We start from the raw sequence: 20,220 nt of genomic DNA, 5'->3' as shown, positions 1-20,220 counted from the left end.
CTTACAACCCGTGATCTTGTGTCAGTGTTCCGCACAAAATAGATGTACTGTCCTCATTTTGGAAGAAAGCTGATGGTTAATGGGTTGGTTGGAAACATTTGTTGAAGCAGGCTATCTAGTCTTACCTTAGAGCAAAAGTCTATCAGTGTGCTGACCACCTTTATTCTGTAAAATAAATTTACAGGTCATACGTTATTTTATACTTGCATACAGTCCTCATTGGAAACTGTGTAACTTAGTTTATCTGTGTTCAAATTCAGGCATTCAAAAAATCAGTGCTAGCATGTGCTAGGGAAATTTGATGCAATTCTGTCCTGTGTTCCTAGTTCATTCTGTCATTAACCTTATTCCCTAATTTGCACCTGCATTATGAAACCTCTGAAATGCAGAGTGCATCCTTGCTTTTAAAAAAAACCAAACTGTCCCTGAACCAAATCCTTACTTGATGAAAATACCATTATGTATATTACTAGAACAGAAATAATACAATCTACATAAATATAGAAATGCTAGTAAGCATTAAATATTTCCCTTTGTGGTTCGTATCTTGACTTGTAAGAGTGATTTTTTTGTTATTATTAAACTACTGTTTCTAACTGTTCTGAAAATAAATTATGATTAGCAGGTGAAAAGGACAAGAGACAGCCAGTCATTAACATGTACATGTTTTCTGAGAAACAGAAATTTGAATTGTATAGACTTACTTCTCTTCATGGGTGTCGAAACCTTCAAGCTAACTTCAGATCCTAATTCAGGAATGAGCTGAAATACTAGGATTTTAAGATAAGTCATATTGAATGCTAAGTAGTGCCAGATAGTTGACATATGTAAGCTAATGTTGTTACTAATAATTTGGATTTTTCTATATACTCGTAACAGTCTGTTAACCTTGGAAAGTATAATGCTGTCCCTTATGTTTCAGGATATTGCCATCATCAATGAGGATAATCTGCCAATGTTTAATCGTTGTGGTGTCATGGCATTGGTTGCAGCATATCTCAACTTTCTGAGTCAGATGATTGCAGTTCCTGCTTTTTGTCAGCATGTCAGCAAGGTAACACAGAATTAAGTAATTTAAGCCCTTTAGAACAGTATGCATTCTACTGTAAAATGGATAAATAACTTGTCTTAAGTAATTGTTTGTGGCATTGATCTCCTGTATTTGTGTCCACCAACACTGCTCTTTGATCTCTGATGAGACTTGTTGACTTGTAAAGTCAACTCACTTGCTGACTTGTAAAGTTACTCACAGAATATTTTTCTCTCAAGATCTTGAGAATGAGATCTTCAGTCTAAAATGTGAGTGCCACAATCTCTTTCTCCCATTAAAGGAAATTCTGAAGGCCTCAGTTGTGCAGAGGCAGATGTTAGTGAAGGATCGGTAATTGCTACAGTAGGACCTCTTTAAAGCAACTTAGTCATTGGAGAAAATAACTGTGGAAGTACTTCATTTGTACTGTTTGGCTTGGTTTTTTTTCAGGTTATTGAAACTAGAAGTCTGGAAGCATCTTACTTTCTACCAGAAACAATTTTCAAAGACAAAAGCAAGTAAGTAGATACAGGTTGTGAACAGTGAAGTGTACCTGTTTTACTGTTAAAAATCACACATGATGGAAATATGTTGCATATGTGAAAAATAATTTAGAGGTTTAATAGGCTGCAGGATAGGCAGAAGAAAACTAAGCATTAAAAGCACATATGCATATATGGAAAGAAACCAGTTTTCCTGACTTTTCTTGCTGTACTCGGAGGCACATCTGCACAGTATGATATTTGGTGTAAGTGCTAACACAGCAAAGTGCATTTTGCTGAATCACAGAATGGTTGAGGTTGGAAAGGACCTCTAGAGATTATCTGATCCAACTTCTCAGCTCAAGCTGGGTGACCTAGAGAAGGCTGTCCAGGACCACGTGTAGAAGATGGCTGTGGTATATCTTCAAGTTTGGAGACTCCACAATCTTTCTGGGTAACCTGTACCAGTGCTTGGTCATCCACACAATAAAAAAGTGTTTTCAAGTGTAAAGAGGGAACCTCCCATGTTTCAGTTTGTGCCCATCGCCTCTGATCCTGTTACTGGGCACCATGAAAAAGAACCAACCTCTGTTATTAGCTGGGCAAGAACTGTCCATGAGGGCATGTAGCAGTAGGATGATGGGTGATGGTTTTAAACTCGGAAAGGGGAGATTTAAGTTGGATATCAGGAAAAAGTTCTTTATGAGGGTGGTGGATGACTGGCACAGGTTGCCCAGAAATGTAGTGGAGGTCCCATCCCTGGAGATGTTCAAGGTCAGGATTGGGGCTCTGAGCTACCTGATCTAGTGAAAGTGTCCCTGCTTAGTGCCGGGGGGTTGGACTACATGACTGCTAAATGTTCCTTCCAACCTTACATATTCTATGATTTTCTTTACCATCTCCCTCCCTTAAAGTAGCTGCACAAAGCAGTGATAAGATTCCCTTTCTTTTCTCCATGTTGAACTGTCCCAGCTGTCTGTCTTCATTGGAGAGATGCTCCAGTCCCTTATTGGTCCTTTGTTGGCCTCTCTATAGTGTGTCCATGTCTCTCCTGTCCTAGGGAGCCCAGCACTTGACACAGTACTCTGGGTGTGGCTTTACCAGTGCTGAGTGGAGGGTTAAGATCACCCTCCTTAACCTGCTGGCAGTGCTTCTCCTAAGGCAGCCCAGGAGACCCTTACCCACAAAGACACATTGCTGGCAAATACTGCTACTCTGCAGTTTTTCCTATTTAACAGACATCATGTTCTCTCAAGATGTAGAAGAGTAGGCAAGGAGCATATTTCAGGTAATACTTCTTGGTTAAGGTAGCTAAAAATATTGCAGACATATTCAATGGACTCCTTTTGGGAAGTATATTCATTGTTAAAATACTGAGCAGGTTTTATTTCCATCAGATCATTACCATTGACCCTTTTTGGTTGTTTGCTGGCATTGAAAAAAATGTTTTACTTAGTGGACAAGTCTCTGTTGGTAGATAACTTCAAATGTATATTTTGACAGTCTTCCAAAATCCTTGGAGAAACATGAAAAGAACTTATTTTTCCTGACAAACAAGATTGCAGAATCATTAGGAGGCAGTGGATACAGCGTGGAAAGATTGTCGGTTCCATACGTACCCCAGGTAACAGGTAAGTGGTGATTAGTGGCAAAACTGCTAAGTACCAGTTCTTAAGAATGCTTTTTTGATGTGTTTTGGGCCAATGAAATGTGACTACTTGGCAATAAAACTTAATCATAGTTTAATGTTGTTTTCTAAAGATTTTTTTTTCTTATTAGCTATTACATTATTGCTAAAGAATTTTCAAATACATGTCCTTTTAAGTTATATTTTTTTCTTGAAATTCAGGAGGGGAGCCAGAAAGTTCTTGAACTCGGTTCAACTCTTTTTAATGAAGTCTTTGCTTTTGAAAGAATGCCTAAGATCAATAGCAGTGATTATTAATGTTTTTCTGTCTGAATTTGAATTAGCAGGTGAGGAAGGATTACACAAGTCAGCGTGCTTTATCCTTTTTATGTAAACACTGGAGGGAACTTAGCCCATCTGCCCTTATGGTGACTTGTTTGCTTTAGTCAAATTCTGAGTGAGCAGATGTTAGTTTAGTCAAGAATGTTATTTTTTTTTAGTCCTTTAGATACATGTTCTATCTTAGTGTCAGGTAATGCAATCAAAATAAAGTATACGTGAGGAATGTTTGTGAGTGTGTGTGCTATACAGAGTGCATGAATAGTATGTGAATGTCTAGCTTAGTGTGTGATGCTGTGTGTTTTCTGCTCAGCAGCCAGTTGAGCAACTTACTGGGGAAAAAGAAAAAGTTTGTGTGCATCTATTTTACTAATGGTGTGTGTTTTGTGGCTCTATGTAACTGGTTATTATTGTAATACACTATAGGATATCCCAGTCTGAAGCATGACTTTTCTGAGAAATAAAAGCTCCTAGCAGGAAAATAATGATTCCTATGTTTTGTAGCTCACACATCAGAAGAAACATAGTGCATATAGACAGTGAATGCCAGATTTATTGTGCTTGCAGTACAATTTGGAGACATTCCTGCTACTCTTGAATAAACTTCTTTGGATAACTGCTATGGGAGGGGATGAGTTCTCCAGAGCAGCAGATATGGTTCTGCCCCATGTGCTGTCAGGCAAACTAGTGCTTTTATTCTGAGGTACTCAAGCAGCGGCTGTGTTTTCTGTTGCTGGCTGTTGTCTTCTGAAAATTAAATTGCTGCTGTAACTGTCAGGTTATTTGTTCTGGCATCCAAAAACCCACTTAACATTACACTTTAGTGGTGTCAGAAGAAGGTAGCAAGTGAAGAAATGTTACCTGTATATTATTTATTGTCTTAGAGTGAGTGAATGAGAATGGAATGAGAAAGAGAGGCTGCTTGGAAATTTATGCTAAGCCTCTTGTAGAAAATGAGTTGTATTTATATCCAAATGACCTTGCTAGGGTTTTCTTGGGTACTTCCATAGAAATGCATTCCTACACAGGAAGATACATAAGTTCTGACAAAGTTAAGCAATTTTAGCTAACATATGTGATTAACTGCCTCTTCAGGTGATGAGAAACCACCATATGCTACATCATAGAGTATGTGAAGCAGTTGAGTGGGTTGGGGCATGTGTTAGTCTTGCAAAGAGCAGTAACCAAAACTGGCTTCCTGTCTGTTATATCTGTCTAGGATCATTAATCTCTGATCTTGGGAGATACTGAGCTTCCAAGGCTTTCAATTAACTATAGCAGGACCAAAGTGAATATTGTAGTATTTAAAACTTTTAATTTTGACTTATATGTTTAATTTCTACTGTTTGATTATAAAGCTAGAATATAGTGTCTCAAAGAATATCAGTTGTAGTGAGATGGATCCATTTTTTAATACTCTGGTGATTGAATCCAGAATATAGTTGAACTCAGAAAGCCAGTAAAGATTTTATCCTAATTATTTTTAGTATTTCTGAATATTAATGCTGCAGTGCTTAACAGTGTCTTATAGACGTAAAGTCATCATCCTTTCTCTGTTTCAGTTTTTGATACTTACCTGTTGGAAAGTCATTCATATTTACAAATTTTTCTACCTTCTATTAAATGTCTGGAGTAGGAGGGAAGTTGATAATTTAAATGTACATTTAATCATTTTTTGTCTATACCTTTTTTTTTTAAATTTAACTATTTCCATCAGGCAAAAAACCTCATAAATGCAGACACAAGTCAAAAGGTAAACTGAATCGTAGGTCAGCCTGCTCTCCTGCTAGCTGTGGTGTGTGTATAGGATGTGCACAGTCAAAAAAACCCCAAATGCTTTTAGAAGGCTTTTAAACTTTAGGCCAGAAATTGTGTTATACTTAGTGTTTCCTTCCGCTTTGTTTGGTTCATGTCCTTGATGTACCTGTAGCAATATTAGCTGCTCCAAGGTTTACCTTTTCTTTACTCTTTATGGGTAATTCTGCAATGTGGTATCTTCCTACCTTCTTTTCCCGAGCAGGTAATAAGACTGTAGGTAGCATTTTTGTAATAGTACTAATTACCTCTCTGGGTGAATTTACAACAACTCTGTAGAAAGTTGGAAGAAGCTCACAGCTATTCAGAACATTGATTTGTCATACTTGGGCTGTTGGCGACCAAGGTTATGGAATCATGAAGGTTGGAAAAGATATCTAAGGTCATCTAGTCCAACTGTCCCCCTACCACCCATGTTAGTTACTAAACCAAGTCCCTAAGTACCTCATCCAACCTTTAGTGGGAATATGGGAGCGTTAGTGGGACATTGGTGGGACAGGTAGACATGCATATGTTCTGTGTGCATCCCACCAGTAGCTGGGCTTAGACATTGTTTACCCACCAGCTGCCTCTTGGTTCCCAGTCTCCCCAATCATTGTGAGTCCCCAAGACCCATAGCCCCAGTCCGAATGCTACAGATCCCCCTTGTGCACAGTAATGCACATGTGTGTGCACACATGGGTCTCAGTCAGCAAGGAGACCTGGAGAGCTGTTCCCATGGGGTGGGTGCATCTCCCCAGCCATGGGACCGAGACTCCTAGGACAGTCCTGGCAGGGACTGGAGCAGCAGGTATTGGGGCTCCATCACTGCTCTCATGCTCCTGGGCTCCTGTGTGCAAGCAGAGAACCTTTATATTACGTAAGAGAAAAAAAATTAGTTTCTACAGTTTTTCACCCACTTAATATGTTGAAATTAGAAATGAATGGGCCTTTTCTTTAGGCCAGTGTAGTGAGGCATCCATTACAAAAATGAACTATCTAAAGTAGTCCCAAAAATGTATGTTCTGGTGCTAGCATGTCAATTATAGAGAGAGCAGCAAGATGGCAGCAAAGATGTAGTTTTGCCTTGTGTTGCTCTTGAGGGCTAAAGTGCTTTCCTCAGGCTCTATGTATTGGTCTTGTACCAGTGAGCTGTCAGGGATTAAAAATTAAGTAAATCCTTCAAAATGCCACTTCACATGATCAGGGACTCTGAGAAAACCTGGCAGATATAGCTAGATATCAGATGTTTTTTGCTGTCTCTTGATCTTAAAATGGCCTTTCTTTTATATGACTTCTGAACATTATTTCTTGATTTTTAAAAACCAAGTGTGTTCAGCTCTGCTGGAATGAATTCTGTCTGTTCCTGTTCAATATTTGCACTGAAAAAGCACTTTGCTAGAGGTGGCTTAAACAAAGGTTGCAGAAGAACCAGCATAAATTACCTGGGGAAGGGGGGGGGAGTTTGAGAGTCATTCTCCTTTTCTTAGTATCAAATGCCTGTAGGTCCTTCTACATGTAGTGCAAGTCATCAAATATTAATGGCCAGGTCCAGATGGCTTGACCTTGACTAAAATCTAATATGTGATATGGCAATTAAAGGTTTTCTAAAAGAGACAAGAGTCATGCCACTGAAGTCTCCATTTGTCAGAGGATCCTCATGATGTGTCTGTAAATGCATCTCTCCTGGGTTTTGTATAATTTGTATAAATCTTATATTAATATATTAAATTTCAAAAATGAGAAGATTATTGGTGTACTGTCTCAGAAATGCAATTACAAAAGGAAATTCCATCAACTGATGGGTCTTTTGATCACAATCTATAATCTGCTCATGCAGATTCTAGTATCAGCACAGTTGGTCCTACTCGACAAGTTTTCAGGCCAGCTGGACTTGCTAAAATATTTGTAGGAAGTTAAAAATGGAGAGAATTTTTTTTCACCAAGTAGTTTTTTAGGCTCGCTGAATGTGGTACGTGTAGCAAAACAACTAAGGAAGGATTGTTGTTCATTTTCATTCAGAAATCTTTATTTCTTCTGTCAGTGAGTCATCTTCCAAGGAGGCCTTTTCTGTTTCAGAATACCTTCGAATTAAGGCCTACATATTTCAGTTTCACAACCATTAAAATTAGTTCAGGCTTTTGTAAATTATTCTGCAGCAATATATCTTGATGTGCTTTGTTATTTATTATGCATTTGAATAAGATCTCATCTCCTTTTAAAAAATTCTGGTCTTTCAAGGGAAAATTGGCAAGCTCTGGGATTGAGGGGGAAGGAACAATAAAAAGGTTATTTTTCTTCTAATTTAGAGCAGTAACTGATCATTTTTCACAACAATCCAAATAATAAACGAGATGATCTTGCATTAACTAGGTGCAGAGAAACAAATCTGCATCTGATGTGTAGAATTCGATTACTCATGTTTCAAGTGTTATGCAGAAAGTGAGCTAAGTTGTTTTTATTTTAGATGAGGACAGACTCTCCAGGAGGAAGAGCATTGTGGACACAGTATCTATCCAGGTAGATATTCTGCCTGGCAACAACATGGAGGATAAGGTATGAAAATCACACAATGTTTTAAAGCAACATCTTTAGGACAGGGGGTGAGAAGGGAATGCACATGACTTTTTCCCAGAAAGGTTAATGTCTGACAGTCCTAGAAATGTTCAGTTCTTTTGAACTTTGATTTATTTTTTTAACATCTATATTTGTAGAAACGTGTTGTCACAGACACTGATACTGGTCTTGCTGTATAAAAAGGTATTATGATTCAGTACTCTAAAATATTTTCTTGGCATTTTGGGGGATCAAATCAAAATCCTGTATTTGTGTCCCTGCATCATCTGAAGTGTCTGAGACTCTTGTTCATCGGTGTGGGGCTGACAGATACCAGGCTAGTATCTGTTAGAGCTGTTGTGTTTGAGAGGGGCAGGTAAAGACCAAGCAGGCTACATATGGTGTTACAGTATCACTTTTTCCCCTCCAGAAGAGTTTAACTTAAAGCCATGGGAGGGGTAAGGCAGCAACAGAAAGTTGTTTTTTTTTTTTTTTTTTATGTAGGGTACAGGAGCTGATGCTAATTATCCCTTAGGAAGATTGCATTATAATTAAAATTACCCCACAGCTTCTGACACTTCATTTGAAGTATTTCCTAAAATAAACTTCCACTTCTACTGAATATTTTTCAAGGTTCTGCTGAGTTTTATTACCCAGATTTCTGCTGGCTGAGATGGGGATCAGCTGTTCAAATTGAGGTGTTTGTACATGCAAATGAATTGTACCTTCAGTACCTTGCAGCACAAACCATCTAGGAGCGTGGAACAGAATGTGGGGACACAGTCAAACTGAGTGTTAGTTAAAAGTGCAATATTAAGCTATTGCTAAAGAGCAAGCCTCACTTAAACATTTACTGACAGGAGTTATTTGTTTTACATCATTGTTATTATTCCTTTCTGCTTGGTGCTGATGATACCTCAGATGATATTCTGTGTTTACATCTTGCTATCTACATAAACTAGATAATGGTTTAGGAGAAAGGAGAGAGAAGTATTTGAAAAATAAGCCCAGATTAGTGTTCTGAAGAAATTAAATGTTCCTAATAGGAATGGGGGTGTTTGCCATTAGGCTCCTTTTTTTAATCTCATGTATCATTATTGAACTTCTCATTTGAAAGTAGAATTAAATGAGAGAAGCTTCCTTTTCATATTTCAAATCATTATGCTGATGTTATGTTGAACGTGGATACATGAATGTTTTTTGAACAGGATATAGCATTTGTATATGGGCTGTCAGTGTAAGGTGGGCCAGGGTCTTGGATTATGAATTACTGCTTGTGTCTCAAAATCAAGATTTTTATTAATCAGAAGCACATGAAACAAGCTCTTCCTCCTTTAGTTGCTTTACAATGTTTGTTTACAATGCAAAGGGAAAACAGGATTTCTGTTGACTGCTCATTGTCCTTGATATGTAAATAATGAACACTGGAAAAACTTACATAGAATCACAGAATTGCTCAGGTTGGAAAAGGCCCATAAGGTTGTTGAGTCCAACCATTAAGCTAACACTGCTAAGCCCACCGCTAAACCAGTTCCCTATGCACCCCATCTATGTGTCTCTTAAATACCTCCAGTGATGGTGACTCAACTGCTTTCCTGAATTACACAAGGATATTAAATTTGGTTCTCTTGCTGGGTAGATGAGTAAATATAATGTAATCCATAACTGTCAGCAGAATTGAACTGAAGAAAAAAAAAAGGAGCATAAGGCTTTATTGATTAAGAGGATAAACTGCATGATGGAAGCTTCTCACACGCACACCCTACCCCACTCTCCCAAACCCCCTCCCCAATCCCCTGCCACAGTAGGATAATGAGAAATACAACCAGATCTTAAAACACCTCCCCCCACCCCTACCTTCTTCATGCACTCAACTTTATTCGTGATTTCTCTTCCTTCTCACCCTGTCCCCCAGGGCGGCATGGCAAGGGATGGGGAACAGGTGTTTAGGTCAGTTCCCTATGAGCTGTTTTGCTTTTTAGCGGGGATGGGGAGCATTCCTCACATTATTCCCCTGTTCCAGCATGGAGTCCTACCCATGGAAGACAGTTCTCCATTAACTTCTCCAACATGTCCTCCCCCACTGGGCTTCAGTGACCCCCACCCAGTGTGGGTCACTTCTATGGGGTACACACCTTCAGACCCAGACTGCTCCAGCATGGTCCCTCACAGGGTCAGAAGTCACCCCAGAAAACCTGCTCTACCATGGGCCTCTCTCTCCATTGGGCTGCAGGTCCTGCCAGGAGCTTGTTCCAGTGGGGGTCACAGTGTCTTTCATGTGTCTCCACCTAATCCAGCATTGGGTCCTCAATGGGCTGCAGGTGGGATCTGTGCTCCATGTCATCTTTCATGGTCTGCAGGGTGGTCAACCCACTCCACCATGGTCTTCTCCACAGGCTTCAGAGGAATCTCTCCTCCGGAACCTGCAGTGCCTCCTCCCCCACCTTCTTGATGTTGCAGCTTCTTGCATATTCTCACTCCCTTCGCTGGTGGCAAAAAGCGACTACTTGCATTTTTTTCCCCTCTTAAATGTGATTCACAGAGGCACTGTGACCATCACTCATGGCCTCAGCCTTGGTCAGTGGTGGGTCTGGCCTTGAGCCCAGCTGGTGTTTGTGCTGTCACGCCTAGGGGAAACTTCTAGCTGCTTCTTGCAGAAGCCACCCCTGAAGCCCCCTCTCCTCCATCAGAACCTTGCCACGTAAAACCACAACACAGTAATTTCACCATAAATATACTGACTGATAAAGAAACTGCAGGTCTTTAAAGAGTGAAAACACAAAGATTGACGAGCTAGAGCTCTTCAGCAAAACAAATGTTCCCGCATCTTTGGTAATTTTGCAGACCCAAGCAGTTCCTGAATGAAGAACATCTGCAGCTAAATGAAGACATTTTCTCAGTGCATCAGACATGGCTTGTTAAACATGAGAGCTAAAGAGCTCTTTGTGACATACGCATCAAATTATTTGGAGCCCATATTGAATATGAAGTTAAGCCTAAAGGAATAACCATTTCCTACTCTAGCCTCCGCTACTGCCTCTTATTTTAGTATCATGTTGCTGGTAGCTCAGAGAATTTCAGGGAGCAGTTACTATCAATCTTACCTGCTGTGTAAAAACCAGCGTTGAGGCTTAGCAGTGTAGAAACACTGCAACATCCTTCTAACTCAAAGGAGTATTTTGCCAAAAGTCAAGTCCTTTTCCAAAGCATTGTTGCTACAGAGCACCTTGACCAGACTTTGGAAAGTTCACTTTGATCTCATTTGATAAAAATTTCCTTACTAATTGCAGTGGCTTAATGTGATTCAGTGATCTGCCAGCTGTCATGGAAACTCCAGATAAAGCTATTACAGACTTTAAGGCAGGAGAGTTCTGTGACCATCTTGGCCTTCTGTGTTTATCACATTCCCTTTTTTTTTTTTTAGTAGCTTATTATTTAGGAGGTTTAACATTCTTCTTTATTTGTGTTTAGGCTGATAACACTGAAGAAATCACCTTTGAAGCTTTGAAGAAAGCAATTGGTAAGACTTATTATAGTCGTGTTTATACAGCATAGTTTTAGATTACTGTGGAACTGCTAGAGATAAAGGCATTGCCGGAATAACATAATTTTTTTTTCTCTTCAGCTAGTAAATTTATTTTAAAAATTGATTATTTAGTTCTACGTATCTGCAGCAATATCTTGGTATTTTTAATGAATTAATTTTCTGAGTTTAATGTGACTAAATGAAAAGCATCTGGAAGTGCCTGTCATCTATTAAATAAGCCAACCTATAACTAATTTGAGATTTTCCATTTCCATTGAGTGATTATTTATAGTGCAGTTGAAATATTTTTTATGTGTTAAGATTTTTCAGGTCTTCAGCATATTCAGAAAACAGATTATAAGGTAAACATTGGGAACTTCAAAACCTCTCCATTTTTTGACAAGTGACCCAGCAACCAGAAGTCAAAATTACCTAGTTTTCTTATTTCATATCCCTGTCAGTAATTACTAATGAATGTTGTCCAGGCCACAAAACTTCTGTCAAAAATACAGATTAGGCATTGATGTTTTAAACATTAGACATTGGCATTCTGAACAGTAATTCAAATCAGTTTTCCAAACCTGCTTAATCACTGAGCTACTTAAATTCATTAGATGCCGGAAAGTTCACTCAGCCTATGGAAGCTGAACTTGTTTTTCCCAAACTCTAATAGCAGGTTCTGCCCACCTGTCTGCGTGGTACTGGGAGGGAGGATGCTCCCTTATTTTCTCTTGAAGCTGAACTTATGTGCAGTGAGAAGTGCAGCCTTGAGTCCAGGCATGGAAAGTAAAAGGAAGCCTGGGTTAAAAATTAAAGCACATGTTAAGAAAGGGGCAAAACAGGGCTCCTTAAACCAGCTTCCTTTAAGTTGTATCTGCATTTTGCTTTAGAAGCAATGACGGGTGACAGATGGTTGCATCGCTTCAGTTACAGTGCTTGCTTTCTTCTGCAGTGCACATTTGAAGGTTTATGCCCCTTCTACACAAAACCCAAAGATTTGTCTTGTTTTTATTTATTACTTTTTTAAGATAACAATGGACTTGAAGAACAGGAAAAAGAAAAAAGGCGACTTGTGATTGAAAAGTTCCAGAAAGCACCGTTTGAAGAGATCGCAGCTCAATGTGAAACCAAAGTGAGTTTCTGAAAATATTTTACAGCACTGGAGATACTAGTGTATAAGCGTTAACGGGGAGTTAAAGGTGATTATGTCACTGCTGCTGTTACTTCCACAGAAGTTCAGCTCTCTGTCTTCAGCTATTGTCTCCACTATTCTCAATGTTGGGAAATTCTGGTTATTTAAATTGTGCTTTTGATTGTTCCCAGACCATTTGAAAAGGGATGGAAATCTCATACACTCTTAATCTTCGTGTTTTCCTTGCTAACTTTGGAATCTTGATTCGCAGCCTGTTCCTGTTTCATCCTGGGATAACTGGAGCAGTATTCACCCCATTACATATTTTAAATAACTGCATGTGTTTCACATTAGTTACTCTGATCTGCAACAGCAAAATTTGCTATATAATTCTTCGTGCTCCAAGACAGGCTCACTCAATCTCACGAGCCTCTTCAGGGCTCAGAATCCTTGCAGTGGTGAGAAAAGAAAACAAGATAGGGAAAGCTGCCTAGATATGCTGCGTGGCGATGTGAAGTCCTGTTCCATACAGAGTAGTCAATAATTCAATTATTTTTTTTTCCTAGGCAAACTTGCTTCACGATAGACTTGCACAGATACTGGAACTCACCATTCGGTAAGGCTTTGTGCAAGAATGTGATGAATGAAAGATGAGTTATGAAGCAGTTGTGACTACTTTTAGGTGGTCATGTCATAGAGTTCTTACACACATGTAGTGGGCAGAAAATTACTGATTTAGCTGAATGTTGTGGTTCAGATGCAGTAGGTATTTAAGCTTGATGCAGCCACTGGCTAAGTCCACCTCAGTGGGCTGGGATAGAGAATTGCAAGAATGAAAGTGAGAAAGCCTAAGCATTGCCTTAAAGACAATTTAATATGTAAAGCAAAAGCTGCACATCCAAGCAAAGCAAACCAAGGAATTAATTCCCCGTTTCCCATGGACAGGCAGGTGTTCAGCTATCTCCAGGAAAGCAGGGCTCCATCACACATAATAGTTACCTGAGAAGACAAGTGGTGCCACTCTGAATATATTCCCCTTCTTCCCTAAAGCTACTATTGCTGAGCATGATGTCATATGGTGTGGAATATCCCTTTGGTTAGCTGGGGTCAGCTATTCTGTCTGTGTCCCCTCCCAGCTCCTTGTGCACCCCCAGCCTTCTCGCTGGTGGGGTGGGGTGAGGAGCAGAAAAGGAATTGGCTCCATGTAATCCCTGCTCAGCAGAACAAAAACATCCCAGTGTTACCAGTGCTGCTTTGGTCACAGATCCAGAACACAGCACCATACCAGCTACTATACAGAAACTTAACTCTATCACATCCAAAACCAGTATACTGAAAAAGAGCAGACTTTATCTAAAACAGTCACTTTGGGGTTGTTTTTGTTACCGATTTGAAACTTCTAGACATTCCAGAAAACATGTCAGTATTATTGCTGTGTACATCGGTATATCAAATAATGCTGCTGTTTTCCAGTAATTGAGAAAGTAAGTGGAAAATGAACACCCAAAATAGCACATGACATTATTAAAGTTGTGCATATCCATGCGGAAGGAATAGTATCTGCTAGTGATAGAACACGGTTTTGTAGGTCTGTAATAGAAGTGAAGTGGATTTAGACCAGAGTGCAGAAAAACAAACCAAACCAAAAAAAAACCAACTTGAGGATTTCATTAGAATTTCAGGAATAGGGTAAAATACTGGTTGTGAGGGGGGAAGGGTAGTTTATTTTTTTCTCAGCTGTTCATATATCAACTTATAAACACGAAAGCAGTCTTACAAAGTTTTATATGTTGATTGTTCTTCTTATGCAGTCCTCCACCTAGCCCCTCAGGAACGATGACCATTACTGCTGGACATGCTCATTACCAATCTGTTCCGGTCTATGAGATGAAGTTTCCAGATCTTTGTGTGTATTAAGTGTCTTCTGAAGTCTGCTGGACATTATTTAGAGTAGAGTACAATAGAAAAAACAAGATGAGTTTTCAAATTTTATTGTTTATTTTGTCTAAACTAACTTTAAAATAATGATGAACATGAGCCAAATGAAAATTACTCTAGCCAAACTCATGAAGACTGTCCTCAGTTGTTTTATTCTGTAATATACTTGAAGTTAGGTTTTTTCATATATCATGTTTCTTCATTTCCATATTTGAATATGTGTAGAAGTCAGGTTTAAATCTTGTCTTGCCATACAGATCTTTCAGTTACACTAGGAATTTGTATTTCTGTAAATTCTGTTAATTTGAGTCATTATAACTGAAGAACCTGTTAAAGCCTGCTTTTTTTCTTTTATATATTTTCATCTTCCCCCTTTCCACCTCAATTTTATATATTTCAATAGAATGCTTTTGTCTTGCTTCATCTTAATAATAACCAGAGGAGCGCTACCTTTGCCCTCCCTCATGCTGTTGTAGCTAGTAGCCACCTTGGTTTCAGAATATATGGAAAAAAAAACATACCTTACATGTGTTCAACTATAGTAAATGAATTAATGGACACTTGTCAAGTATTTTTTGATGCATCACATAACATGCTTTTTAGATATATACGCCCAGTATATGTCCTGTGTTTCTTGCTAAAAGTTAACTGTGTTGTATAAGAGAGGAGAGATCTCCTCTTCAAGCACGGAACTGTGCAATATTTTTCATGTCTTAAGGGTGTATGGTTTACAGACTGTACTTTTGAAAATGCAGTAGGATTTTACTGTCTGCTTTAGTATAAATACAGGAGAGATATATTTAGTATAGCAGAAAATAAACTGAGGGCATTTTAAATCCTAAATACAGACATTAAAAATATATTCTATGAGGTATTTCTCTGTAGTTTATTACAGCTTTTTAATGGTATTTTAGAAGTTGAAAGAAAACTGAATTAAACCATTTAAAGACCAAGAATTTATTACGTATGTTTTCAAGCAAAAGCATTTTTAGAGATGCATCTCTGTGTTCGTTTTTGTTTCATTTCTCAAACCTTTCTAGAAATAAGAAAAATGTGGTAACTTTCATAGGTTTATGTATCTGAGTATACTATTCAAATGTAAATAAAGCAAAACGGATACGGTAAATCACTGAGCTGTTGATGATAATTGTCAGCGCTGTCTTTATGACTCACTAAATTCTGCAGGCAAAAAGAAAACAGCTTTCATTGATGCCATGAATAGTAACTTGAAGTCCCTTACTCTATCTGAATCTGACTGAAGCAGCATAAACATGAATGAATGTTCTCAAATATCTAATAAATGTAAGACATTAACTTAGCCGTGAAAGATGATCAAGCCATGCACAAAGTGATCTAACTTCTGTTAGCCCTGCTTTGAGCAGAAGCTTGGTTTACGTGACCTTCAGAAGTCCCAACCTAATTTAATCTATGACTGCATAATTGTAAGATCTGGATGGCTCTCAGGCCGGTTATTTGCTGACTCTCTTGACCATTTGCAAACCTGCAGTAAAACAGATGAAGTTTTTTGTAGACCAGCACTCCCCTGGACTACTTTCAAAAGCCTCATGTGACATAACATCAGAAATATCAGCTACTTAAACCTATGAGACAACATGCTGAGACTTTCAGAAAGCATTCAAAGAACTCAAAAGGTAATTGAGACCTTCTTTTCAGTTTAACAGTGCAATCACAGCTGTTAGTGGATGACGAAACAGCCCCTTATCTACAGCATTCCGTTGTGATTTTTACTGCTGCAGCGTATCAGCCTGATCAGACCACAGTCTACACATAAAATAGGACTGACTCGTTGACACTCTAGTTTTTAGTTTTCACTTGGTTTGGGTTGTTTGGGGTTTTTCTTTCCTTTTTTTAAGGTAAGACATAATAGTGTTTTGGCATTTTAAAATAGTAAATCTAACATAGGGATACAATGTAAACCACTTACCCACTGTCGCTTTTTAAGAACAACACTGTGCACTTTTGTACAAAAAGGAAAATAAGGAGTCTAAGAAATAAATAATGTACTTCTGTTTGCACTCTTGCAGTATGGGGACTGTGCTGTAAATACAGGATTGTTTCTGTGATTGAATTACATTGCATGAATGCTGCATGTGGAAATAACTAGATTTCATTTTCTGTTCTGTTTATGAAGGTTTTTTTATTTATGCTAATGATTTGAACGTTTTCAGTGTTCAAACGAGTTTTGTTTGGGGAAATGCAGGTGTTGTGCAGGTATTGTGCAGGGAATGAAGAGCTTGTAACACTCTGTGTTCACATGATACTTAATCTCTTCCTTTGTGGAAATTCAGGGAGTCTGTAAGTTGATAATTGGTTCATTCTGGCCTTTCTAGAGAGCTGGAAGAGGACTGTGAAATGTATTGTTTTGATAGTTATTGTATTATGTAGCTAATGAGTGAAACCAAATGAATTAAGAATGCTGTTGTACAGTATAAAGCTGCTTTGTTCCACTTATTTATGTTCTTGAGCCGTGTTGCAGAATTTAAAAGCTCTGTATACGTACTGGCCCGGCGTTACCTGGAATGCATTGAGTACTACCACAGTGTTTATAAATTGGTATCCAGCTGTTCAAATGTATTCCAGCTTTTGCTTTGGGTTTTCTTTCCCATTGGGTCATTTTGAGAAATTGCAGCTTTTGGTAGTGGGTCACTTCAAAATAAACTAAATCCTTGTTACTTTTAAAAGATAGAAATAGCCTGTTGTCCAAGATCAGAGTAGGGCTAATTCATCTGTTGTTCTGATGGTCACATGTTCTGTACTGTGTATAATGAACTGGTTTCAATAAATGTAAGAACACACTGTGCAATCTATATTTAAGCAATAAAATAAACCAAAATTGAAAATTAATCTTTTCTAAGGTGTCAGGTTTTTATTGCTCTCAATTAAAAATCAGTGACATAATTCAGGAGCAATAGACCTAATTTCAAAACTTTTTAAAAAAAGTTTCAGCATTGCACCATTATTAATCTGCTACTATTATTTATGATTAAACCATTACAGTTACCAAGACCACCGAAAGTTTAGAGTGCAGCAGTAGAAAAATAATTTCCTAAGAGCAGACAAGCTCCAGGGGGATAAATAAACTATGCTTTTCAGGTGTGCTGCCATGGGTAAGGAACTTACTGGTTTGTAATATCAGTTCCAAGGAATAAGGTTGTCAGTTCATGTGAAGATCTGCATACAGCCACCCACAGATAGCTTCTTGCAAACTGTGATGCCATCTAATGGGGCTGTTTGTTACTCTTTCTTTGCTCCAGTCATCTATTTAGATGGTTTTTGTGGTACACCCTGAAAGCAGTGAGAAGAACAATCCTTTACATCTATTTTGAGGAAGTTGGGACCTTTTTCTAGCTTGCATGATATGCTTGAATATACAGAGGATTGTACTGTTGCATTTTTTTCACTTTACTCCTCTGTTCCTAAGCATTGCAGAAGTTAAAACTTGGTTTGTGTTTATGGTATTTTAGAAGGTAGTCATCTTCCTTACATAATCTAGGACCTGTGGATCTCTGAACCCACTACTCAGATAAGTGGTTATCAACCTTCCATTGCTGTTCAAGTTGGTCTGAGAGGGTTTTGATGATGGATACCTCAAAACAATCCAGGGAGAAAACAATAGTCACACTTGGGAGATTATTTTAAATTATCTCTGAAGAGAAGGTGTAAAGGTGAATGAGACCAGACCATGTGAGACCAGACAAGGAGGGACAGAAGTGACAGCCACTGCAGTTGTAAGACAAAGTGGAGGTGGCCTGTTGAGAGCTACTTTTTGCATTTTGGAGGGAGTGTGAGTCTGGAGCTTTTTGCTTCCTCACTGTGTTACTCATTCATTGCTCCCTGTTTTAATGATCCTGTGATCACAATGACGAGGACAACTGAATAGTGCTGGTTTTCAGAGGTCACGTCTCCTAAATGACATGAAGGTGTTGATGAAATCATGTTTCCAATTTTTTTAATATTTATCATCTTATAGTCAAAGAACAAGTGCTTAAAAAGTTAAAACAAGTGTATTGGTAAGTATCTAACAAAGGAAGAAAACCTTTTAGATTCATAATTAATAGATTAATTGTTCATTTTGGGGAAACAAGTATGTCTTGGCCAGCTATGCCCCAAATCTTTGTAAAATACTCTGTAAAGCTACGATGAAAGTGAGAGAAAGAAAAAAGTGAAATGCCTCATCTTCTGCTTAGCTGCTTTTTATTTTTTAAATATAATTATTTTAGCACTGATCTCTAAATACAGCTAATCATAGCCAGATTATTTAAGTCTCCCCCTTATCACCACAATTCATATGGTAGTAATTCCGGAACAACTTTAGGGTTAGATTTTTTTTTTTGAAATAAGAGATAATTAAAAAAAAAAAAAGCCTGATGGAAGCAATGACATTGCCTGAATAACAGCTTATGTATATTGTAATTTCTCCCTTACTTGATCAATCCAAATGTTCTATCTCTGCAATCAGAAAATTCAGCGTATCTCTGAATAAATGCATATTTTATTTGCATATGCCATGAATGTAATGCTGGTTTTTAATAATTAGCAGAAAGGGAATTTTTTTCTATTTCAATCTTAAGTGTGTATTTGCAGTCCAGGCTTCAGAGCAGCAGCGCTGCTATCATCCACCAGAAAAATGAGCTTGTGTTATTATTAAGCAGTGAAGCACTTAATTCACTTGTTTTAAAGGCCAGTTTTTCCTATTTAAGCTAATTAGCTGCCTGACCTTTTCATTAGCGTTTGTATTTATAAATGCTGTGAAATATAAAATGATTTGTCATTGCTGTGGTAAAAGGCTGGTAAAAGTTCCAGTTCTGAAAGAGGTAAACATACCAGATCTTGTCTCAGCACTGAGCAAAAATGGGTGGTTTTGAGGTTTGTGGCAATTTGGTGAAGTAGTGAAATGCCCTCTTTCTGTACAGTGTGGAGTGTGTGTGGGGGGGGTAATTAAAGTCCTGTTTGCAGATGGGACATCTCACATATCTCAGCTCTCCTCTCAGCCTTCCCTTAAAGCCTTTGTGTTAGGTTGGATATTAGGAAGATGTTCTTTAGTGGTTGGTTGGGCACTTGACCAGGCTCCCTGGGTCACAGTACTGAGCTTGACTGAGTTCAGGAAGCATCTGGATGATGCATTCAGTCCCATGCTCTGACTTGGCTGGCCCTGTGTGGAGCCAGGAGTTGGACTCTGATCCCCATGGGTCCCTTCCAACTCAGGATATTCCATGACTCTGTGTTCTCCTGCTGTCCTCACTAATGCTAATGGTGTAGCTGCTACAGGCATGGGATTCATGTGACAAAACACCTTTTGTGTCTCTTTCCCATTTGGGTTTAGGATTGGTTTTTTTTGCTTGAGGCAAGGAATGTGGGGTTTTTTTGTACTGTCATGACCTGACTGACCAGCAGAAACTCTGCAGCTTCAAAATTACGATTAAATAAAAAGAGACGAAGACGTTAATTCTCACATAACTACTGGAGCTTTTCTGTTGTGTGCTTTGCACAAACCCAGTGAAGAAAGAATGTCTGCAGAAGGAGTGGGAGTAGTTGCAGGTTGGTTTAATTAAAACCGGGGGTTCTTAGCCACCATCAGCAAGATCCAGTCTGAGGCAAGTAGAAAGTTAACAAAAATCACTCTTTGGTCAGAAGAGATTTTGCACAGAAATCGAATGAAGTGATACAGAATGCTGTTGAATAATTATTTAAGGTAATAACAGGCCTACATAGGTGGTCCATAGCGCTGATTTCACTACAGTAAGGAGTTACACAGCCTAACCTTTAATAGCTAGT

The 20,220-nt window shown here is 38.5% G+C and overlaps 1 protein-coding gene across 2 annotated transcripts in view; it reads left to right on the top strand.

The window, feature by feature from the left end:
* Positions 1-14,403, top strand: part of EFR3A (EFR3 homolog A) — a gene marked incomplete at its 3' end in the record, with an annotated part of 54,397 nt that extends 39,994 nt beyond the window's left edge. Inside the window, exons 14-22 of one of the 2 annotated variants that reach the window (XM_084260393.1) lie at positions 923-1,054; positions 1,481-1,548; positions 3,016-3,143; positions 5,181-5,231; positions 7,740-7,828; positions 11,300-11,348; positions 12,383-12,486; positions 13,053-13,102; positions 14,298-14,403. In XM_084260393.1, the coding sequence (XP_084116519.1) occupies positions 923-1,054; positions 1,481-1,548; positions 3,016-3,143; positions 5,181-5,231; positions 7,740-7,828; positions 11,300-11,348; positions 12,383-12,486; positions 13,053-13,102; positions 14,298-14,403 (777 nt within the window). The remainder of the gene's footprint in view (positions 1-922; positions 1,055-1,480; positions 1,549-3,015; positions 3,144-5,180; positions 5,232-7,739; positions 7,829-11,299; positions 11,349-12,382; positions 12,487-13,052; positions 13,103-14,297) is intronic. The other variant, XM_084260392.1, reaches the window with a different exon arrangement.
* Between the last annotated feature and the right edge of the window lie 5,817 nt (positions 14,404-20,220).

This window comes from Gallinula chloropus (assembly GCF_964237585.1).
Source record: "Gallinula chloropus genome assembly, chromosome: 2".
In the NCBI taxonomy this organism is placed as follows: Eukaryota; Metazoa; Chordata; class Aves; order Gruiformes; family Rallidae; genus Gallinula; species Gallinula chloropus.
This window is presented reverse-complemented; position numbering and strand designations above follow the sequence as displayed.